At 46.1% G+C, this 25,351-nt stretch overlaps 1 protein-coding gene across 1 annotated transcript in view; it reads right to left on the bottom strand.

The window, feature by feature from the left end:
* Positions 1-3,088: 3,088 nt before the first annotated feature.
* Positions 3,089-25,351, bottom strand: part of LOC143768328 (uncharacterized) — a 59,054-nt gene continuing 36,791 nt past the window's right edge. The window contains exons 4-6 of the mRNA XM_077257015.1: positions 16,796-16,975; positions 7,670-7,829; positions 3,089-3,190 (exon numbers count right to left, since the gene is read on the bottom strand). Of these exons, the coding sequence (XP_077113130.1) occupies positions 3,163-3,190; positions 7,670-7,829; positions 16,796-16,975 (368 nt within the window). The 3' untranslated portion in view covers positions 3,089-3,162. The remainder of the gene's footprint in view (positions 3,191-7,669; positions 7,830-16,795; positions 16,976-25,351) is intronic.

The following is a 25,351-nucleotide window of genomic DNA, read 5'->3' on the forward strand; positions in this document are numbered from 1 at the left end:
ACAGTTCACATTGTTCATTATTGTTAAACAAGGAGTTTTACATTTAGCAACGTTTAACAGAGATTATATAAAGGGGTCGTCCACCACTAGGACAACCTCATCGTGATCTAAATGTTTGGCCCCAATAAGATAATGAAGCCTGTACTCCCCTCCCTCCCTGGCGGCGTTCTCGCGGTGTCGGCACCCGCTCTCCCCGGGGGTCTTGTGCGGTTGCGGTGACACGTGAGCCTAGTGCCCAATCAGTGCTGGCGTCAATGTCTCCGGCTCCATCACCTGGTATCAGGAGTTTAGACCTCAAACTAGTGGGCTGTATGTAAAGACGCTTTCATGCTGAATAAATCCTTACCTTGCTGGTAGAAATCAGTTTTGCTGTTTTAGGGAAATCCATGGTTGAAATTGTATGCTAATTGTATGCTAATTGTATGCTAATTAGTTGCAGCTGCTGCGGGAGGATTTCTTGGATAGATTTATTCAACCCAGGTATCATTTTAATCAGTGTAACAGCGCGACCTGACAATACATGTACTTTACTTATCACAATCCTGATGACAGGTTCGCTTTAAATAATCTCTGTAACTCTAAATGTAAAACAGTAATGAACTCTGCGAACTGTCCGAGGTGCTGAAACCTCACTTTAAAATGTAACAAAATGTATCAGTCTGGCTCCACAAAAACACAGAAAGCTGTAAGTGCTGCGCCCGCCCACTGCACCTGCAACTCATTAGCATACAATTAGCATATAATTTCAACCATGGATTTCTATTAAATAGCAAACATGATTTCTCCAAGCAAAGTAAGACTTTAATCTGCACCTTGATGTATATGGTTTTATATATATTGTAAAGTTTCCACTCACTGAGTTGTGGCTTAGGCAGGCACGGGAAGCAGTTTAGATAAAACATCCGGGCTGGTTCATTAACACTCCATAAACTATGCCTTAAACATAGGAAATAAACAGCCTTTCGGTGCAGATAAACAAAAAAACAAAATAAACTGTCTAAATATCGGCACTTTTGTATTGTTCTGGTAAGCTCATTAGCATCTAATGGAGACATCTTCCCTCCACATACTGTGTCATAATGATACAGCTGGACCTTCTTATATCTGCCATACCACACCCCGGGGTGGGGATACGTGAACAGTCAGTCCCACCCATCTGTCTGACTGCTCGTATACCCAGTTGTTGACACACCCTATTAACACTCTCAGCACTATACGTACTGGAACTTACTTCCAGGCTTATATCACTGAGGACGTCTTTGATACATATTTTTGTCGAAGAGAAAAATGGTAAAGTCCATAAAGGCATCTCCAAAAAGAGGACATAACACCCTCACATTGAATATATGGGATTAATTATAACTGGGGAAGTGAGAAAGAACTGACACTTCAACCTTCATTGAAGTAGGACCTCCTGCCATGAACAGGCAATTAAAGCAGGTGATCTGCTGAGAGCTGGCCACCAAGTCTAGGTTTCGTATACTCAAGAGGTGGAGAATCCCCAAGGCAAGAGCTTCCTCTGTCCAAATGAATTATCTCAGACACTATGGAGCCAGTGATCAGTGATGAATATTGCGATTTGCATCGATCCGATATTCATGGGAGATATATTTTTAGCGTCGTGATGAAGTGACAAACATAATGTAGCACATAGTATGTCCATCTACAACTATATACAACTAGGTTCAATTATTCATACAGGCACCATCTGCAGAGGTAGAGGAATGGAGAAGTGAAGGGGTGGAGAAGCTATGTGGTAGAGAGGTGGAGGGATGGAGAGGTGTAGATGTGAAGGGGTGGAGACGTATAGGGGTGGAGAGTGGAGGTGTAGCTGGGTGGGGGATGGGGAGGTGGAGGGATGGCGACTTGGAATGGCATGGAGGTGGATGCTTGGAGAGGTGGAGGGGTTGGTGGTGGAGGGGTGGAAGGGTCAAGATGTGGAAAGGTAGAGGGGCAGAGGGTGGTGGAATGGAGAAGTGAAGGGGTGGAGAAGCTATGTGGTAGAGAGATGGAGGAGAGGATGGGTGGAGGTATAGAAAGGTGGAGATGTATAGGGGTGGAGGTGAAAAGGGGTGGGGGATGGGGAGGTGGAGAGGTTGGTGGTGGAGGGGTGGAAGGGTCAAGATGTGGAAAGGTAGAGGGGCAGAGGGTGGTGGAATGGAGAAGTGAAGGGGTGGAGAAGCTATGTGGTAGAGAGATGGAGGAGAGGATGGGTGGAGGTATAGAAAGGTGGAGGGATGGAGAGGTGGAGATGTATAGGGGTGGAGGTGAAGAGGGGTGGGGGATGGGGAGGTGGAGAGGTTGGTGGTGGAGGGGTGGAAGGGTCAAGATGTGGAAAGGTAGAGGGGCAGAGGGTGGTGGAATGGAGAAGTGAAGGGGTGGAGAAGCTATGTGGTAGAGAGATGGAGGAGAGGATGGGTGGAGGTATAGAAAGGTGGAGGGATGGAGAGGTGGAGATGTATAGGGGTGGAGGTGAAGAGGGGTGGGGGATGGGGAGGTGGAGAGGTTGGTGGTGGAGGGGTGGAAGGGTCAAGATGTGGAAAGGTAGAGGGGTGGGGGTGGATAGGTGAACAGGTCGAGACGTGGAGATGTGGAGAAGTACAGAGGTGGAGGGGTGAAGAGGTGGAGGAGCAGAGAGTAGGGGAGATGGAGGGGTAGAGAGGAGGAGAGATGGAGCGGTGGACACATAAGAGTCATGGACACATGGCGACGCTCTGTTTTCTGCTTTATTGCTTTATTCTTTCTTTCGTCTCCCATTGGGAATAAAGGAGATATAAAACCACACATTTCTTTTATTTTCACATTTTATGGTGACCAAAAAATTTGGCCAAGAACATTTTTCTGTATGAAAATTAATGAACACACCGTATGCCGCATGATTTACACTTAGTGATCTAGAGCCGCTGAGAAACTGCAACGAGACGTTTATTATAAAAACATCTGAAATATTCGCTACACAAACAACGATCACAAAGTAACATTTAAAATAAACAAACAAATGTCAGGTAACACATCCTGCTTTATGCTCCAGAGCTGCGCTCACTATGAAGCCTCCATCTGTATTATAAGAACGTAGCAAAGCTGGGAGGTCCGGCAACAAACCTGCTGACTGTTTCCAATAACTAACAGCATAATTGTGAGCGCCGCCCAGAGGGGAATCGATCAGGCATTATCTGCTGGAGCAGGATCACTGCAAAAAAGAACATAGAAATCACTAGGACACAATTTATTCCCCCCTGTTCTTGATGTATGTTGATAAACATGGAGATATTTGGGATTTGTATACTTATCTATGCACCGCTTGGTAGTATCTGGATGCTGTATGGTAACATATGGGTACTGTACAGCAATAGTATCTGGGCACTGTATGGTAGTATATGGGTACTGTATGGTATTATATGGGTACTGTGCAGTAACATATGGGCACTGTACAGCAATAGTATATGGGCACTGTATGGTAGTATATGGGCACTGTATGGTATTATATGGGTACTGTGCAGTAACATATGGGCACTGTACAGCAATAGTATATGGGCACTGTATGGTAGTATATGGGCACTGTATGGTATTATATGGGTACTGTGCAGTAACATATGGGCACTGTACAGCAATAGTATCTGGGCACTGTATGGTAGTATATGGGTACTGTATGGTAGAATATGGGCACTGTATGGTAGTATATGGGCACTGTATGGTAGTGTATGGGTACTGTATGGTATTATATGGGTACTGTGCAGTAACATATGGGCACTGTACAGCAATAGTATATGGGCACTGTATGGTAGTATATGGGCACTGTATGGTATTATATGGGTACTGTGCAGTAACATATGGGCACTGTACAGCAATAGTATCTGGGCACTGTATGGTAGTATATGGGTACTGTATGGTAGAATATGGGCACTGTATGGTAGTATATGGGCACTGTATGGTAGTGTATGGGTACTGTATGGTATTATATGGGTACTGTGCAGTAACATATGGGCACTGTACAGCAATAGTATCTGGGCACTGTATGGTAGTATATGGGCACTGTATGGTATTATATGGGTACTGTGCAGTAACATATGGGCACTGTACAGCAATAGTATCTGGGCACTGTATGGTAGTATATGGGTACTGTATGGTAGAATATGGGCACTGTATGGTAGTATATGGGCACTGTATGGTAGTATATGGACACTGTATGGTAGTATATGTGCACTGTACAGCAATAGTATCTGGGCACTGTATGGTAGTATATGGGTACTGTATGGTATTATATGGGTACTGTGCAGTAACATATGGGCACTGTACAGCAATAGTATATGGGCACTGTATGGTAGTATATGGGCACTGTATGGTATTATATGGGTACTGTGCAGTAACATATGGGCACTGTACAGCAATAGTATATGGGCACTGTATGGTAGTATATGGGCACTGTATGGTATTATATGGGTACTGTGCAGTAACATATGGGCACTGTACAGCAATAGTATCTGGGCACTGTATGGTAGTATATGGGTACTGTATGGTAGAATATGGGCACTGTATGGTAGTATATGGGCACTGTATGGTAGTGTATGGGTACTGTATGGTATTATATGGGTACTGTGCAGTAACATATGGGCACTGTACAGCAATAGTATATGGGCACTGTATGGTAGTATATGGGCACTGTATGGTATTATATGGGTACTGTGCAGTAACATATGGGCACTGTACAGCAATAGTATCTGGGCACTGTATGGTAGTATATGGGTACTGTATGGTAGAATATGGGCACTGTATGGTAGTATATGGGCACTGTATGGTAGTGTATGGGTACTGTATGGTATTATATGGGTACTGTGCAGTAACATATGGGCACTGTACAGCAATAGTATCTGGGCACTGTATGGTAGTATATGGGCACTGTATGGTATTATATGGGTACTGTGCAGTAACATATGGGCACTGTACAGCAATAGTATCTGGGCACTGTATGGTAGTATATGGGTACTGTATGGTAGAATATGGGCACTGTATGGTAGTATATGGGCACTGTATGGTAGTATATGGACACTGTATGGTAGTATATGTGCACTGTACAGCAATAGTATCTGGGCACTGTATGGTAGTATATGGGTACTGTATGGTATTATATGGGTACTGTGCAGTAACATATGGGCACTGTACAGCAATAGTATCTGGGCACTGTATGGTAGTATATGGGCACAGTATGGTAGTATATGGACACTGTATGGTAGTATATGTGCACTGTACAGCAATAGTATCTGGGCACTGTATGGTAGTATATGGGTACTGTATGGTATTATATGGGTACTGTACAGCAGTAGTATCTGGGCACTGTATGGTAGTAAATGGGCACTGTATGGTATATGGGTACTGTGCAGTAACATATGGGTACTGTATGGTAATAGTATATGGGCACTGTATGGTAGTATGTGGGTACTGTATGGTAGTATATGGGCACTGTATGGTAGAATATGGGTACTGTATGGGAGTATATGGGTACTGTATGGTAGTATATGGGTACTGTACAGCAATAGTATATGGGCACTGTATGGTAGTATCTGGATGCTGTATGGTAGTATATGGGTACTGTATAGTAACATATGGGTACTGTATGGTAATAGTATGTGAGCACTGTATAGTAACATATGGGTACTGTATGGTAATAGTATATGGGCACTGTATGGTAGTATATGGATACTGTACAACAATAGTATCTGGGCACTATATGGTAGTATATGGGCATTGTATGGTAGTATATGGGTACTGTAGAGCAATCGTATCTGGGCACTGTATGTTAGTATATGGACACTGTATAGTAACACATGGGTACTGTATGGTAATAGTATCTGGGCATTGTATAGTAATAGTATCTGGGCACTGTATGGTAGTATATTGGTACTGTATGGTAATAGTATCTGGGCACTGTATGGTAGTATATGGGCACTGTATGGTAATAGTATCTGGGCACTGTATGGTAGTATATGGGCACTCTGGTAGTATATGGGCACTGTACAGCAATCATATATGGACACTGTATAATAACACGGGTACTGTACAGCAATAGTATCTGGATATTGTATAATTTATCTGAGCAAAGTACATATCTGGACACTCTATAGTAGTATACAGTAACTCCACAGTAATATCTCGACACATTATAGTAGTATCTGACCATAGTATAGTAAATATCTGGACACTGTCTAGGACTTGCCTGCCATCAAGCACATCAGGGATGTTATTGGTCGGTGATTATACAGCAGCTGCCAGCAGTGGATCTTGATGTTTTGCCCATGTGCATCCAACAGCAGAACCTTCCTCAAACAACCATTAATAACCTCAGTGACAGCAGCCGAGGCCGGAGGTGCCGGGATGTCTGCACAAGGCTCACACTTTGGACTGAATAATCCAGATGGTTTGTAAATTTATTTTCCATTTTTCCATCATTTGCAGACCAGTAATATCTCCATCCTGCGGGCTCCATCTTTCCCCCCGCTTTTCCCTCTTGGTGTTACAATGTCATTGTTGAGGAGTGTGTGTTCTTGCAAAGCCAGGTAGGACTAAAATAAATCCTAGCCCTGCCGATCTTGATTAGATGCACTTGGCTAGTTATGACTAGGAACCAGGACATGAGTTCACCTTGTGTCAGTTTGCTGGATGTAGAGCAGAGTCGCATGTGCTGCTGGTGAGTGACCAGCCATAATGTGAGCTGTAGCTGGGAGAAAGACAAACCCGAGTCTCTCTCTGAATAGAGACTGCACGGGTCAGTGAGGAAAGCTGGGCAGTCTGTGTGTTGGAGCTGCAGAGTAATGTGTGGGAGCTGCAGCCTGTTCAGTGTGAACTGAGCATGGAGTTGAACACTTCTGTTTAGTGCTGGAATCTGTTGGATCTCTGGCTGAAGGTGATAATGAGACTGGTGGGATCAGCCTCTTATGTGTGTAAAGGAGAAAGGACTGTACTCTTATGGGGTGAGCTGCACTGACATACTGTATATGTGCTTCTGAATGAACGGTTTATTTGCTGTGATACCTTTGTGCCCAGAAGAGGCTGTTTTGGGTTTTGAATCCCTTGGGGTTTTATGAAAGCAATAAAACTGCAGCTGTCTGGACCAAACCACATCTCCTGTGTGAACGCTGCCTAATGCCTACCTGAGAGCGTGAATCCCTACAGTGTATACATGCATTCATATATTAGCTGAAGATACAATGTATCTAGAAACTATGTGACACTTTACCTGGGGATGGTAATGAACATGTGCACTATAGGACACTATTAGAACACTTGGGAATGTTACTTATATAGGGGTAAAGGATGTAATACTTTATGTGAGCACTGTATATCACTAATACACCATTATTTAGTTCACCTACTGTGGCAGTGGTATCAGTAATATAAAGCCCACCATACACGAGTGCCCAGACAATTACTATACAACCTATTCTCTCATTAGAGTGTCGGCCAGGACCCTCGATATTGGTGGGTTCAGTCCGTGCATTGGGGGCTTCTCATATAGCGCTGTCTCTCTTTTCACTCTCAGATGTAATATAGTATGCGGCAGACAGGACAATATATGGAATATTATATTGTAAGACATCAAGGAAGAAGAGAGGCATGTCCATTGTGAAAGGAAAACAGAAATCTGAACTTGCTGACACAATGTAAGAATAGTTACCTGCTGGAGGAGAAGCATTTCACCAGGAAGACAATGAGGAGGCACAGACAGACGAGCGCCGCTACGCCACAGTTGACGATAGTAAAATACATTTCACAGATGAGCAGAACATTGTGACACTGGCTATAGTAAGAATCTCTAAAGGAAACAATGACACAACCTGCAGAAAGCACAGAAATAACATAGTCAGAATATTTATTTATAAAAAATGGATCTGTGGATGATGCACTGTTATGTGGGGTCTGTGGATGATGCACTGTTATGGGGGGTCTGTGGATGATGCACTGTTATGGGGGGTCTGGATGATGCACTGTTATGGGGGGGTCTGTGGATGATGCACTGTTATGGGGATCTGTGTGATGATGCACTGTTATGGGGGGTCTGTGGATGATGCACTGTTATGGGGGGTCTGTGGATGATGCACTGTTATGGGGGGTCTGTGGATGATGCACTGTTATGGGGGATCTGTGGATGATGCACTGTTATGGGGGATCTGTGGATGATGCACTGTTATGGGGGATCTGTGGATGATGCACTGTTATGGGGGGTCTGTGGATGATGCACTGTTATGGGGATCTGTGTGATGATGCACTGTTATGGGGGATCTGTGGATGATGCACTGTTATGGGGATCTGTGTGATGATGCACTGTTATGGGGGATCTGTGGATGATGCACTGTTATGGGGGGTCTGTGGATGATGCACTGTTATGGGGGATCTGTGTGATGATGCACTGTTATGGGGGATCTGTGGATGATGCACTGTTATGGGGGATCTGTGGATGATGCACTGTTATGGGGGGTCTGTGGATGATGCACTGTTATGGGGGATCTGTGTGATGATGCACTGTTATGGGGGATCTGTGGATGATGCACTGTTATGGGGGATCTGTGGATGATGCACTGTTATGGGGGGTCTGTGGATGATGCACTGTTATGGGGGATCTGTGTGATGATGCACTGTTATGGGGGATCTGTGGATGATGCACTGTTATGGGGGATCTGTGGATGATGCACTGTTATGGGGGGTCTGTGGATGATGCACTGTTATGGGGGATCTGTGGGTGAAGCACTGTTATGGGGGATCTGTGGATGATGCACTGTTATGGGGGATCTGTAGATGACACACTGTTATGGGGATCTGAGGGTGAAGCGAAGCACTGTTATGGGGGATCTGTGGCTGACACACTGTTATGGGGATCTGTGGATGATGCACTGTTATGGGGGATCTGTGGGTGAAGCACTGTTATGGGGGATCTGTGGGTGAAGCACTGTTATGGGGGATCTGTGGGTGAAGCACTGTTATGGGGGATCTGTGGATGATGCACTGTTATGGGGGATCTGTGGATGACAGCAGCTTTACTATTATTTACCACTGCTGATCTGTAATGTATTGTTGCTATCACAGTGATATAATTACCATTACTTCTACACTGTTGCTTTTCTATTGTTTACTACTGCTGTTAGTTTACTATTATATACTAAACAGATAATACTACAAGTTCTCACTAGTGATATAATGCTGCTACTAGACTTTGCCACTACTACAACTCAAAGGTCATATAATACTACACAGGAATAGAGTTTTATTGCCGCTATGATTATATACCGATAGTACAGTGCAATATACAATTACTGTATGAAATGTTCTAAACCTCCCGAGTCACACAGTGCGACCACACGAAAACATAGCGCTAATATGGGCGCTCCACTCCTCCCGAGTCTCGCTTATTTCTAGGCAGTGCTGTACAGCCCCGAGCTCTGCCGCGCACTGGTTTCCCCCCACATACGGGGTATCGGCATGTTTAGGAGAGATTGCACAACAAACTGTATGGAGCCATTTCTCCAGTTACCCTTGTGAAAGTAAAAAAAAATTGGGTCTAAAGTAACATTTTTGTGAAAAAAAAATTAAATGTTTATTTTTCCTTCCACATTCCATTAATTCCTGTGAAGCACCTACAGGGTTAATAAACTTCTCGAATGTAGTTTTGAGCACCTTGAGGGGTGCAGTTTTTAGAAAGGTGTCAGTATAACACGGCCGAGAGCTATGTGATGTTTTATCGGACAGCGCTCGGCCCAATGCTATACTATGGCGCAGTGCAGATCTGCAATTATTTACTCATGTCGATTCAGGACCTGCTGTGAGTGCATCTGATATTCGGATCATGCGCACCCACACAAGTCTATGGGTGCGAGTGAAACATCAGACTGCACTTAGATGTCATCCAAGTGCAGTCTGATTACCACGGACGCTGGCAATGATAAGATGGAGAAATAATGGTCTCCGGACCTCTGCTGCCCTGACACTCGCATCAGAGTTTGATCTAATTATGCTAACGACAATCAGCCCGATCCTCTCTCATGAGACAACATAAACACGTGTGAACGCAGCCCTAATGTTGAGGTACACTCTGCCGATATGACATTGGGGCTGGAGACAACTGAACACTGGGCGGTAGAGTTGGGGCTCATACTCAGATCCTGCGAGTTCACGGCCAGTGAGTTCACTTCACCTATGAGAATTTTCCCACGGCTCACACTGATGTCAGAAAGGTGAATTCAGTTCATTGGCCATGAACTCGCTGGATCTGTCAGACGGCACCGCGAGCAGGAGAACTTTCTCACGCTCCTGGTGCCCTCAGACAGGGAATAGGAGTTCACAGGCAGACACTGAGCACACGGTGTCTGCTGGATGACAGGCTGTATGGTCCCATCATACACTGGGTACGGAAAGTATTCAGACCCCTTTAAAATTTTCACTCTTTGTTTCATTGCAGCCATTTGGTAAATTCAAAAGAGTTAGTTTTTTCCTCTTTAATGTTCACTCTGCACCCCATCTTGGGGATCCTCGGCCATTCTTCCTTGCAGATCCTCTCCAGTTCCGTCAGGTTGGATGGTGAACGTTGGTGGACGCCATTTTCAGGTCTCTCCAGAGATGCTCAGTTGGGGTTAGGTCAGGGCTCTGGCTGGGCCGGTCAGGAATGGTCGCAGAGTTGTTCTGAAGCCGCTCCTTTGTTATTTTAGCTGTGTGCTTAGGGTCATTGTCTTGTTGGAAGGTGAACCTTCGGCCAAGTCTGAGGTCCAGAGCACTCTGGAAGAGGTTTTCATCCAGGATATCTCTGTACTTGGCTGCATTCATGTTTCCTTCAATGACAACCAGTCGTCCTGTCCCTGCAGCTGAAAAACACCCCCATAGCATGATGCTGCCTCCACCATGCTTCACTGTTGGGCTTGTATTGGGCAGGTGATGAGCAGTGCCTGGTTTTCTCCACACATACCACTTAGAATTATCACCAGAAAGGTCTATCTTCATCTCATCAGACCAGAGAATCTTATTTCTCATAGTCTGGGAGTCCTTTATGTTTTTTAGCAAACTCTATGCTTTCATATGTCTTGCACTGAGGAGAGGCTTCCGTCAGGCCACTCTGTCATAAAGGTCTGACTGGTGGAGGCTGCAGTGATAGTTGACTTTGTGGAACTTTCTCCCATCTCCCTACTGCATCTCTGGAGCTCAGCCACAGTGATCTTGGGGTTCTTCTTTACCTCTCACCAAGGCTCTCCTCCCACGATTGCTCAGTTTGGCTGGACGGCCAGGTCTAGGAAGACTTCTGGTGGTCCCAAACTTCTTCCATTTAAGGATTATGGAGGCCACTGTGCTCTTAGGAACCTTGAGTTCTGCAGAAGTTCTGTTGTACCCTTGGCCAGATCTGTGCCTTGCCACAATACTGTCTCTGAGCTCCTTGGCCAGTTCCTTTGACCTCATGATTCTCATTTGGTCTGACATGCACTGTGAGCTGTGAGGTCTTATATAGACAGGTGTGCGCCTTTCCAAATCAAGTCCTATCAGACTAATTACAGCTGGACTCCAATGAAGGAGCAGAACCATCTCAAGGAGGATCACAAGGACATGGACAGCATGGGACTTAAATATGAGTGTCTGAGCAAAGGGTCTGAATACTTATGACCATGTGATATTTCAGTTTTTCTTTTTTAATACATTTTCAAAAATCTCTACATTTCTGTTTTTTTTCAGTCAACATGGAGTAAACATTAATGAGAAAAAATTAACTTTTTTGAATTTACCAAATGGCTGCAATGAAACAAAGAGTGAAAAATGTAAAGGGGTCTGAATACTGTACCCACTGTACATCCATGCAGCCTGCCATCTAGATGTAGCAGAGCTGGACCCGTCGTGGGACAAATGAATTAAAAGCATCTCTGTGGAAAGGTGATGAATATTTTTTTTTTTTACCTCTTGCAGATGACAAAGTCATTGGGGTAATGGGCGAGGTCATAAGTATGGTTTAGTTAAGATTATTAAAGGAGTCTGTGTCATTCACAGACACACAGGACTTTTTTCTGGGTGTCTGTGTTTTCTTACAATGTGACTATGGGATTAGTAATGGGGGCGTCTTAATGATGCCTCTCCATTACTAATCTCGGGGCTTGATGTCACCTGACAATACAAAGGTGACATCAACCCCCCCAACTCTTACCCCACTTGCCACCACTACAGGGCAAATGGGAAGAGTGAGCCTAAGTGCCAGAATTGATGCATCTTAGAGCTGCGCCTTTTCTGGGGCAGCTAAGAGCTGATGTTTTTAGCCTGGGGGGGCAGTATCCATGGCCCCTTCCTAAGCAATTGATATCAGCTTGCAGCTGTCTGCATAGCCTTTGCTGGTTATTAATTAAAGGGGACCCCACGTGAGTTTTTTGGGGGTCCCTTATTTTCATAGCCGGCAAAGGCAAAGTATACAGTTGTGAGCTGATATTTATAGCCTGGGAAGCTCCAAGGGTATTACCACCTTCCCAGGCTATAAACATCTGCCCCCAGCTGTCGGCTTTCCCTCTGCTGGTTACAAAAATTGTTCGGGAGACCACACCATTTTTTTCCCAAAATTAATCTTTTATTAATTAAATACATGTACAATAAGCTGCACACACACTGTAACAGAGGCTGGACAGACATCTGGGATGATTTAGTGAATCCTGCTTTGAGCAGGGGGATGGACCAGATGACCCAGGATGTCCGTTCCAACTCTACTATTCTAGGATTCTACTAATTGTATTTGTCACAGACATCTGTACATCTACCTATTCTATGTGTATTTACTGTATGTAATCCATTTCTTCTATTCTGTCGGCTCCTGCAGTGATTCTACAGTACATGGCTGCCGAGTTGCCAGATTTTCTTCTATCTAATATACAGTATATACATATATGTGTGTGTGTCACTGACATCTATATGTCTATGTATTCTAGTGTATATATCTATTATATCTATTCTATTCTGTCACTGTGATTTACAGTAATTGTATGCTGCACATGAATTGCAAGCTTTTATTATATATATATATATATACCGTATGTGTGTTTTGAAGAATATTTCCTTGAAAAGAGAATTGCTTTATGTAAATGCTCATGTTACAATCGCATTGCAGTTGGATGTAAGTCTGATGCTAGCTCTGAAAAATCGAATTGTACTCCCATAAAAAACGCATTACACTTGTCCGACTCTCCTGCATCAAAATCGGACCGATTTTAAAATTGCTAGTGTGACTCCAGCCGATCGGATACAGCAGCGTTTTTGATGCGCTCTATTTTCTCTATGTTGTAATCATGCAGGTAAATCCAGATGTGTACAGTGAAACATGCAGATTTACTGCGTCTAATGAATGACTATGGGTGATACTGGCATCTCCGCTGCGGCTCGTAATCTCACACCACAGGGGGAGTATACGCAGCGTCAGATAGAAACACAGCGGGCACGGGACTTATAGAAACCAATCCACTGTGCGTCTAATGTAGAACGCAGCGAAGGTGAGCTGTGCCCACACCGCTGCTCTTCCTGACCGTGGCACGTACTCTAAGGCTACTTTCACACTGGCGTTAACTGCAATACGTCGCAATGCGTCGTTTTGCCGAAAAAACGCATCCTGCAAAAGTGCTTGCAGTATGCGTTTTTTCTGCATTGACTAACATTAGCGACGCATTTGCGACGCATTGACACACGTCGCAACCGTCGTGCGACGGTTGCGCCGTGTTGTGGCGGACCGTCGGGAGCAAAAAACGTTACATGTAACGTTTTTTGCTCCCGACGGTCCGCTTTTTCCGACCGCGCATGCGCGGCCGGAACTCCGCCCCCACCTCCCCGCACTTCCCCACACCTCACAATGGGGCAGCGGATGTGCTGGAAAAATGCATCCGCTGCCCCCGTTGTGCGGCGGAGACAACGCTAGCGTCGGGGACCTCGGCCCGACGCACTGCGACGGGCCGAACCCGACGCTAGTGTGAAAGTACCCTTAGAGTTGCAGTTATAGACAGAAGTTACCAGCAGAGTTGACCTGGTTGTGCAGCTAAGATCTAGCAGCTCTGCACTGACCAAGTAGAATCAATCACCTCCTGCAGCAGCCCCTGTGTGCTCCGTCCTGGCTGCTTTCTCTGAGCCCCTGTGTGCTCTGTCCTGGCTGCTTCCTCTGAGCCCCTGTGTGCTCTGTCCTGGCTGTTTCCTCTGAGCCCCTGTGTGCTCCGTCCTGGCTGCTTTCTCTGAGCCCCTGTGTGCTCCGTCCTGGCTGCTTTCTCTGAGCTCCTGTGTGCTCCATCCTGGCTGCTTCCTCTGAGCCCCTTGTGCTCCGTCCTGGCTGTTTCCTCTGAGCCCCTGTGTGCTCCGTCCTGGCTGCTTCCTCTGAGCCCCTGTGTGCTCTGTCCTGGCTGCTTCCTCTGAGCCCCTGTGTGCTCTGTCCTGGCTGCTTCCTCTGAGCCCCTGTGTGCTCCGTCCTGGCTGTTTCCTCTGAGCCCCTGTGTGCTCCGTCCTGGCTGCTTCCTCTGAGCCCCTGTGTGCTCCGTCCTGGCTGCTTTCTCTGAGCTCCTGTGTGCTCCATCCTGGCTGCTTCCTCTGAGCCCCTGTGTTCTCTGTCCTGGCTGCTTCCTCTGAGCCCCTGTGTGCTCTGTCCTGGCTGCTTCCTCTGAGCCCCTGTGTGCTCCGTCCTGGCTGCTTCCTCTGAGCCCCTGTGTGCTCCGTCCTGGCTGCTTCCTCTGAGCCCCTGTGTGCTCTGCCCTGGCTGCTTCCTCTGAGCCCCTGTGGGCTCCGTCCTGGCTGCTTCCTCTGAGCCCCTGTGTGCTCTGCCCTGGCTGCTTCCTCTGAGCCCCTGTGTTCTCTGTCCTGGCTGCTTCCTCTGAGCCCCTCTGGGGTCTGTCCTGGCTGCTTCCTCTGAGCCCCTGTGTGCTCTGTCCTGGCTGCTTCCTCTGAGCTCCTGTGTGTTCCGTCCTGGCTGTTTCCTCTGAGCCCCTGTGTGTTCCGTCCTGGCTGCTTCCTCTGAGCCCCTGTGTGCTCTGCCCTGGCTGCTTCCTCTGAGCCCCTGTGTTCTCTGTCCTGGCTGCTTCCTCTGAGCCCCTGTGTGCTCTGTCCTGGCTGCTTCCTCTGAGCCCCTGTGTGCTCTGTCCTGGCTGCTTCCCCTGAGCCCCTGTGTGCTCTGTCCTGGCTGCTTCCTCTGAGCCCCTGTGTGCTCCGTCCTGGCTGTTTCCTCTGAGCCCCTGTGTGCTCTGTCCTGGCTGCTTCCTCTGAGCCCCTGTGTGCTCCGTCCTGGCTGTTTCCTCTGAGCCCCTGTGTGCTCTGTCCTGGCTGCTTCCTCTGAGCCCCTGTGTGCTCCGTCCTGGCTGCTTCCTCTGAGCCCCTGTGTGCTCTGTCCTGGCTGCTTCCTCTGAGCCCCTGTGTGCTCTGTCCTGGCTGCTTCCTCTGAGCTCCTGTGTGTTCCGTCCTGGCTGCTTCCTCTGAGCCCCTGTGTGCTCTGTCCTGGCTGCTTCCTCTGAGCCCCTGTGTGCTCCGTCCTGGCTGCTTCCTCTGAGCCCCTGTGTGCTCTGCCCTGGCTGCTTCCTCTGTGTTCCTGTGTGCTCCATCCTGGCTGCTTCCTCTGAGCCCCTGTGTGCTCTGTCCTGGCTGCTTCCTCTGAGCTCCTGTGTGTTCCGTCCTGGCTGCTTCCTCTGAGCCCCTGTGTGCTCTGTCCTGGCTGTTTCCTCTGAGCCCCTGTGTGCTCTGTCCTGGCTGCTTCCTCTGAGCCCCTGTGTGCTCTGTCCTGGCTGTTTCCTCTGAGCCCCTGTGTGCTCTGTCCTGGCTGCTTCCTCTGAGCCCCTGTGTGTGCAGATTCTAGTTACGTCACTTGCAGGAGGACACAAGCGCTGGTTGTGGGGTGCTCTGGAGTATAAGGCTAAGTTCACACTGGCATTTTTTCAACATTTTATTTATGCATTTTTAATGCAAATTTTCAGATGCGTTTTACAGTACCAGCAAAGTCTATGACATTTCTGAAATCCCATGCGCGCAGCTTGTTTTTTTTCTCAACAGGGTTTTGTGCTTTGCTGCGTTTTTTACAGAATGGAGCAGGTCACTTCTTTCAACTTTTGTCCAACGTTTTTCACCCATTGAAAGTAATGGGTGGTGAAAATTCACACCTAAGAACACAGGTATCAGGTTTTGCTGTGTTTTTTTGTGCCAAAACCTGTTTAAATTAAATAAGATTTTTTTTTGCATTAATCTTTATCAGCATGCACAAGAGATAAATGTAGCATAACAAAACCGCAGGAAAAAAAAAGCACCAAAAACGCAGCAAAAATGCATTTTTGATGCAGCTTCTTTCCTGCCAAGGGATCAGGTTTTACTGCGAAAAAAACAGCAAAAATGCCCAGTGTGAACATAGCCTAACTGCTCACATGTGAGGTCCATAGGTAGGAGGCAGAAAGCGAGGGGATGTGACCTAAAGCTAACGGGCAAGGCCTGAAGGTTAGGGGTGTGGCATGAAAGGAAGGGGCAAGTCCTAAATATAAAGGGCGTGGCCTTAAGGTTAGATAGGCGTGGTCTAATGATGAAGGGGCATGACCGGAATCTAGAGGGGGTGTGGTCTAATGAAGAAGGGGCATGACCTGAAGCTAGATAGGGTGTTGTTGCTGCTTCTCATTGCAGTGCAGGATGAGTAGATCCCGGCCATGGCAGCAGGGCAGAATCTCAAAATCGTGACTGTCGCTCTGTATCAGGGACGGTTGGGAGCTATGGAATATAATCGGGTGGTAATAGGGTGTAACTGTTACAGCAGTAACATATAACTGGGTGGAAATCATGCATTGTATCGTCTTACCTGCAATATGGAAACCTATGGATACAATTCCAGATGAAATGGCGGCATGTTTGGTCTTCTTTGTGCCACTTCTTTTGAACTTATAAACTGCTGGTAATAAAGACATCAGAGCCAAAGCCTGAAGGATCACATTGTAAGGAAGATATGGCATTCCGGGGCATCGGTTGAAATATATACTTGCTGAAAGAAAAAACGTAATTTCGTGTTGAATTGTGAAAATGTAGAAATATTAGTTCTCTTATTCTATGAGGGCTCATCCTCATGTGGGATGTCCGTCAATATGAACAGCAGTAAATGTATAATATATTATATACTCTACTGACTCCAAAGGGAAATGTAAAGTAAGATTGTGGCACAATGCAAAGGCAGAGAGCACAGAATACATTGTTAACCCACTTAGGTGAAGAGGACAATAGTGGCTGCGGCATCTAAGCGGTTTTAGCAAAACACTCTCATCCATGACAGCACCCACACAATGCAAGAAATGTTATAGCAAGAAGAGGCCTCACGAGAGCCCACAGGTGCCAAATTTTTGGCCAATTCTCAGCTTCTCTTCACAGCAGACTGAAAATCATAATACAGAGAAAAGTTTCATCGTTATTATTATATTAATGATCAGAAGATGGAATGGTCTCATCACATCTCTGCTGAAACAGCAAACACTCTAATGTAAGAGCGGTCACACTATAGAGCTCTGTAATGTAAGAGAGATCACACTATAGAGCTCTATACTGTAAGAGCGGTCACACTATAGAGCTCTGTACTGTAAGAGCGATCACACTATAGAGCTCTGTACTGTAAGAGCGGTCACACTATAGAGCTCTGTACTGTAAGAGCGGTCACACTATAGAGCTCTGTACTGTAAGAGCGGTCACACTATAGAGCTGTGTACTGTAAGAGCGGTCACACTATAGAGCTCTGTACTGTAAGAGCGGTCACACTATAGAGCTCTGTACTGTAAGAGCGGTCACACTATAGAGCTCTATACTGTAAGAGCGGTCACACTATAGAGCTGTGTACTGTAAGAGCGGTCACACTATAGAGCTCTGTACTGTAAGAGCGGTCACACTATAGAGCTGTGTACTGTAAGAGCGGTCACACTATAGAGCTCTGTACTGTAAGAGCGGTCACACTATAGAGCTCTGTACTGTAAGAGCGGTCACACTATAGAGCTCTGTACTGTAAGAGCGGTCACACTATAGAGCTCTGTACTGTAAGAGCGGTCACACTATAGAGCTCTGTAATGTAAGAGAGATCACACTATAGAGCTCTATACTGTAAGAGCGGTCACACTATAGAGCTCTGTACTGTAAGAGCGATCACACTATAGAGCTCTGTACTGTAAGAGCGGTCACACTATAGAGCACTGTACTGTAAGAGCGGTCACACTATAGAGCTCTGTACTGTAAGAGCGGTCACACTATAGAGCTCTGTACTGTAAGAGCGGTCACACTATAGAGCTCTGTACTGTAAGAGCGGTCACACTATAGAGCTCTGTACTGTAAGAGCTGTCACACTATACAGCTCTGTACTGTAAGAGCGGTCACACTATAGAGCTCTGTACTGTAAGAGCGGTCACACTATAGAGCTCTGTACTGTAAGAGCGGTCACACTATAGAGCTCTGTACTGTAAGAGCGGTCACACTATAGAGCTGTGTACTGTAAGAGCGGTCACACTATAGAGCTCTGTACTGTAAGAGCGGTCACACTATAGAGCTCTGTACTGTAAGAGCGGTCACACTATAGAGCTGTGTACTGTAAGAGCGGTCACACTATAGAGCTCTGTACTGTAAGAGCGGTCACACTATAGAGCTCTGTACTGTAAGAGCGGTCACACTATAGAGCTCTGTACTATAAGAGCGGTCACACGATAGAGCTCTGTACTGTAGGAGCAGTCACACTATAGAGCTCTGTACTGTAAGAGCGGTCACACTATAGAGCTCTGTACTGTAAGAGCGGTCACACTATAGTGCTCTGTACTGTAAGAGCGGTCACACTATAGAGCTCTGTACTGTAAGAGCGGTCACACTATAGAGCTCTATACTGTAAGAGCGGTCACACTATAGAGCTCTGTACTGTAAGAGCGGTCACACTATAGAGCTCTGTACTTTAAGAGCGATCACACTATAGAGCTCTGTACTGTAAGAGCGGTCACACTATAGAGCTCTGTACTTTAAGAGCGGTCACACTATAGAGCTCTGTACTGTAAGAGCGGTGACACTATAGAGCTCTGTACTGTAAGAGCGGTCACACTATAGAGCTCTGTACTGTAAGGGCGGTCACACTATAGAGCTCTGTACTGTAAGAGCGGTCACACTATAGAGCTCTGTACTGTAAGAGCGATCACACTATAGAGCTCTGTACTGTAAGAGCAGTCACACTATAGAGCTCTGTACTGTAAGAGCGGTCACACTATAGAGCTCTGTACTGTAAGAGCGGTCACACTATAGAGCTCTGTACTGTAAGAGCGGTCACACTATAGAGCTCTGTACTGTAAGAGCGGTCACACTATAGAGCTCTGTACTGTAAGAGCGGTCACACTATAAAGCTCTGTACTGTAAGAGCGGTCACACTATAGAGCTCTATACTGTAAGAGCGGTCACACTATAGAGCTCTGTACTGTAAGAGCGGTCACACTATAGAGCTCTGTACTGTAAGAGCGGTCACACTATACAGCTCTGTACTGTAAGAGCAGTCACACTATAGAGCTCTGTTCTGTAAGAGCGGTCACACTATAGAGCTCTGTACTGTAAGAGCGGTCACACTATAGAGCTCTGTACTGTAAGAGCGGTCACACTATAGAGCTCTGTACTGTAAGAGCAGTCACACTATAGAGCTCTGTACTGTAAGAGCGGTCACACTATAGAGCTCTGTACTGTAAGAGCGGTCACACTATAGAGCTCTGTACTTTAAGAGCGATCACACTATAGAGCTCTGTACTGTAAGAGCGGTCACACTATAGAGCTCTGTACTGTAAGAGCGGTCACACTATAGAGCTCTGTACTGTAGGAGCGGTCACACTATAGAGCTCTGTACTGTAAGAGCGGTCACACTATAGAGCTCTGTACTGTAAGAGCGGTCACACTATAGAGCTCTGTACTGTAAGAGCGGTGACACTATAGAGCTCTGTACTGTAAGAGCGGTCACACTATAGAGCTCTGTACTGTAAGGGCGGTCACACTATAGAGCTCTGTACTGTAAGAGCGGTCACACTATAGAGCTCTGTACTGTAAGAGCGATCACACTATAGAGCTCTGTACTGTAAGAGCAGTCACACTATAGAGCTCTGTACTGTAAGAGCGGTCACACTATAGAGCTCTGTACTGTAAGAGCGGTCACACTATAGAGCTCTGTACTGTAAGAGCGGTCACACTATAAAGCTCTGTACTGTAAGAGTGGTCACACTATAGAGCTCTGTACTGTAAGAGCAGTCACACTATAGAGCTCTGTACTGTAAGAGCGGTCACACTATAAAGCTCTGTACTGTAAGAGTGGTCACACTATAGAGCTCTGTACTGTAAGAGCGGTCACACTATAGAGCTCTGTACTGTAAGAGCAGTCACACTATAGAGCTCTGTACTGTAAGAGCGGTCACACTATAAAGCTCTGTACTGTAAGAGTGGTCACACTATAGAGCTCTGTACTGTAAGAGCAGTCACACTATAGAGCTCTGTACTGTAAGAGCGGTCACACTATAAAGCTCTGTACTGTAAGAGTGGTCACACTATAGAGCTCTGTACTGTAAGAGCGGTGACACTATAGAGCTCTGTACTGTAAGAGCGGTCACACTATAGAGCTCTGTACTGTAAGGGCGGTCACACTATAGAGCTCTGTACTGTAAGAGCGGTCACACTATAGAGCTCTGTACTGTAAGAGCGATCACACTATAGAGCTCTGTACTGTAAGAGCAGTCACACTATAGAGCTCTGTACTGTAAGAGCGGTCACACTATAGAGCTCTGTACTGTAAGAGCGGTCACACTATAGAGCTCTGTACTGTAAGAGCGGTCACACTATAAAGCTCTGTACTGTAAGAGTGGTCACACTATAGAGCTCTGTACTGTAAGAGCAGTCACACTATAGAGCTCTGTACTGTAAGAGCGGTCACACTATAAAGCTCTGTACTGTAAGAGTGGTCACACTATAGAGCTCTGTACTGTAAGAGCGGTCACACTATAGAGCTCTGTACTGTAAGAGCAGTCACACTATAGAGCTCTGTACTGTAAGAGCGGTCACACTATAAAGCTCTGTACTGTAAGAGTGGTCACACTATAGAGCTCTGTACTGTAAGAGCAGTCACACTATAGAGCTCTGTACTGTAAGAGCGGTCACACTATAAAGCTCTGTACTGTAAGAGTGGTCACACTATAGAGCTCTGTACTGTAAGAGTGGTCACACTATAGAGCTCTGTACTGTAAGAGCGGTCACACTATAGAGCTCTGTACTGTAAGAGCGGTCACACTATACAGCTCTGTACTGTAAGAGCGGTCACACTATAGAGCTCTGTACTGTAAGAGCGGTCACACTATAGAGCTCTGTACTGTAAGAGCGGTCACACTATAGAGCTCTGTACTGTAAGAGCGGTCACACTATAGAGCTGTGTACTGTAAGAGCGGTCACACTATAGAGCTCTGTACTGTAAGAGCGGTCACACTATAGAGCTCTGTACTGTAAGAGCGGTCACACTATAGAGCTGTGTACTGTAAGAGCGGTCACACTATAGAGCTCTGTACTGTAAGAGCGGTCACACTATAGAGCTCTGTACTGTAAGAGCGGTCACACTATAGAGCTCTGTACTATAAGAGCGGTCACACGATAGAGCTCTGTACTGTAGGAGCAGTCACACTATAGAGCTCTGTACTGTAAGAGCGGTCACACTATAGAGCTCTGTACTGTAAGAGCGGTCACACTATAGTGCTCTGTACTGTAAGAGCGGTCACACTATAGAGCTCTGTACTGTAAGAGCGGTCACACTATAGAGCTCTATACTGTAAGAGCGGTCACACTATAGAGCTCTGTACTGTAAGAGCGGTCACACTATAGAGCTCTGTACTTTAAGAGCGATCACACTATAGAGCTCTGTACTGTAAGAGCGGTCACACTATAGAGCTCTGTACTTTAAGAGCGGTCACACTATAGAGCTCTGTACTGTAAGAGCGGTGACACTATAGAGCTCTGTACTGTAAGAGCGGTCACACTATAGAGCTCTGTACTGTAAGGGCGGTCACACTATAGAGCTCTGTACTGTAAGAGCGGTCACACTATAGAGCTCTGTACTGTAAGAGCGATCACACTATAGAGCTCTGTACTGTAAGAGCAGTCACACTATAGAGCTCTGTACTGTAAGAGCGGTCACACTAGAGAGCTCTGTACTGTAAGAGCGGTCACACTATAGAGCTCTGTACTGTAAGAGCGGTCACACTATAAAGCTCTGTACTGTAAGAGCGGTCACACTATAGAGCTCTATACTGTAAGAGCGGTCACACTATAGAGCTCTGTACTGTAAGAGCGGTCACACTATAGAGCTCTGTACTGTAAGAGCGGTCACACTATACAGCTCTGTACTGTAAGAGCAGTCACACTATAGAGCTCTGTTCTGTAAGAGCGGTCACACTATAGAGCTCTGTACTGTAAGAGCGGTCACACTATAGAGCTCTGTACTGTAAGAGCGGTCACACTATAGAGCTCTGTACTGTAAGAACAGTCACACTATAGAGCTCTGTACTGTAAGAGCGGTCACACTATAGAGCTCTGTACTGTAAGAGCGGTCACACTATAGAGCTCTGTACTTTAAGAGCGATCACACTATAGAGCTCTGTACTGTAAGAGCGGTCACACTATAGAGCTCTGTACTGTAAGAGCGGTCACACTATAGAGCTCTGTACTGTAGGAGCGGTCACACTATAGAGCTCTGTACTATAAGAGCGGTCACACTATAGAGCTCTGTACTGTAAGAGCGGTCACACTATAGAGCTCTGTACTGTAAGAGCGGTGACACTATAGAGCTCTGTACTGTAAGAGCGGTCACACTATAGAGCTCTGTACTGTAAGGGCGGTCACACTATAGAGCTCTGTACTGTAAGAGCGGTCACACTATAGAGCTCTGTACTGTAAGAGCGATCACACTATAGAGCTCTGTACTGTAAGAGCAGTCACACTATAGAGCTCTGTACTGTAAGAGCGGTCACACTATAGAGCTCTGTACTGTAAGAGCGGTCACACTATAGAGCTCTGTACTGTAAGAGCGGTCACACTATAAAGCTCTGTACTGTAAGAGTGGTCACACTATAGAGCTCTGTACTGTAAGAGCAGTCACACTATAGAGCTGTGTACTGTAAGAGTGGTCACACTATAGAGTTGTGTACTGTAAGAGCGGTCACACTATAGAGCTCTATACTGTAAGAGCGGTCACAATATAGAGCTCTGTACTGTAAGAGCGGTCACACTATAAAGCTCTGTACTGTAAGAGCGGTCACACTATAGAGCTCTGTACTGTAAGAGTGGTCAAACTATAGAGCTCTATACTGTAAGAGCGGTCACACTATAGAGCTCTGTACTGTAAGAGAGGAAACACTATAGAGCTCTGTACAGTAAGAGCGTTCACACTATAGAGCTCTGTACTGTAAGAGCGGTCACACTATAGAGCTGTGTACTGTAAGAGCGGTCACACTATAGAACTCTGTACTGTAAGACCGGTCACACTATAGAGCTCTGTACTGTAAGAGCGGTCACACTATAGAGCTCTGTACTGTAGGAGCGGTCACACTATAGAGCTCTGTACTATAAAAGCGGTCACACTATAGAACTCTGTACTGTAAGAGCGGTCACACTATAGAGCTCTGTACTGTAAGAGCGGTCACACTATAGAGCTCTGTACTGTAAGAGCGGTCACACTACAGAGCTGTGTACTGTAAGAGCGGTCACACTATAGAGCTGTGTACTGTAAGAGCGGTCACACTATAGAGCTGTATACTGTAAGAGCGGTCACACTATAGAGCTCTGTATTGTAAGAGCGGTTACACTATAGAGCTCTGTACTGTAAGAGCGATCACACTATAGAGCTCTGTACTGTAAGAGCGGTCACACTATAGAGCTCTGTACTGTAAGAGCGGTCACACTATAGAGCTCTGTACTGTAAGAGCGGTCACACTATAGAGCTCTGTACTGTAAAAGCGGTCACACTATAAAGCTCTGTACTGTAAGAGCGGTCACACTATAGAGCTCTGTACTGTAAGAGCAGTCACACTATAGAGCTGTGTACTGTAAGAGCGGTCACACTATAGAGTTCTGTACTGTAAGAGCGGTCACACTATAGAGCTCTATACTGTAAGAGCGGTCACAATATACAGCTCTGTACTGTAAGAGCGGTCACACTATAAAGCTCTGTACTGTAAGAGCGGTCACACTATAGAGCTCTGTACTGTAAGAGTGGTCAAACTATAGAGCTCTATACTGTAAGAGCGGTCACACTATAGAGCTCTGTACTGTAAGAGAGGACACACTATAGAGCTCTGTACAGTAAGAGCGTTCACACTATAGAGCTCTGTACTGTAAGATCGGTCACACTATAGAGCTGTGTACTGTAAGAGCGGTCACACTATAGAACTCTGTACTGTAAGACCGGTCACACTATAGAGCTCTGTACTGTAAGAGCGGTCACACTATAGAGCTCTGTACTGTAAGAGCGGTGACACTATAGAGCTCTGTACTGTAAGAGCGGTCACACTATAGAGCTGTGTACTGTAAGAGCGGTCACACTATAGAGCTCTGTACTGTAAGTGCGGTCACACTATAGAGCTCTGTACTGTAAGAGCGGTCACACTATAGAGCTCTGTACTGTAAGAGCGGTCACACTATAGAGCTGTGTACTGTAAGAGCGGTCACACTATAGAGCTCTGTACTGTAAGAGCGGTGACACTATAGAGCTCTGTACTGTAAGAGCGGTCACACTATAGAGCTCTGTACTATAAGAGCGGTCACACGATAGAGCTCTGTACTGTAGGAGCAGTCACACTATAGAGCTCTGTACTGTAAGAGCGGTCACACTATAGAGCTCTGTACTGTAAGAGCGGTCACACTATAGTGCTCTGTACTGTAAGAGCGGTCACACTATAGAGCTCTGTACTGTAAGAGCGGTCACACTATAGAGCTCTGTACTGTAAGAGCGGTCACACTATAGAGCTCTGTACTGTAAGAGCGGTCACACTATAGAGCTCTGTACTTTAAGAGCGATCACACTATAGAGCTCTGTACTGTAAGAGCGGTCACACTATAGAGCTCTGTACTTTAAGAGCGGTCACACTATAGAGCTCTGTACTGTAAGAGCGGTGACACTATAGAGCTCTGTACTGTAAGAGCGGTCACACTATAGAGCTCTGTACTGTAAGGGCGGTCACAGTATAGAGCTCTGTACTGTAAGAGCGGTCACACTATAGAGCTCTGTACTGTAAGAGCGATCACACTATAGAGCTCTGTACTGTAAGAGCAGTCACACTATAGAGCTCTGTACTGTAAGAGCGGTCACACTATAGAGCTCTGTACTGTAAGAGCGGTCACA

This window comes from Ranitomeya variabilis, chromosome 4 (genome assembly GCF_051348905.1).
Source record: "Ranitomeya variabilis isolate aRanVar5 chromosome 4, aRanVar5.hap1, whole genome shotgun sequence".
NCBI classification, from domain to species: domain Eukaryota; kingdom Metazoa; phylum Chordata; class Amphibia; order Anura; family Dendrobatidae; genus Ranitomeya; species Ranitomeya variabilis.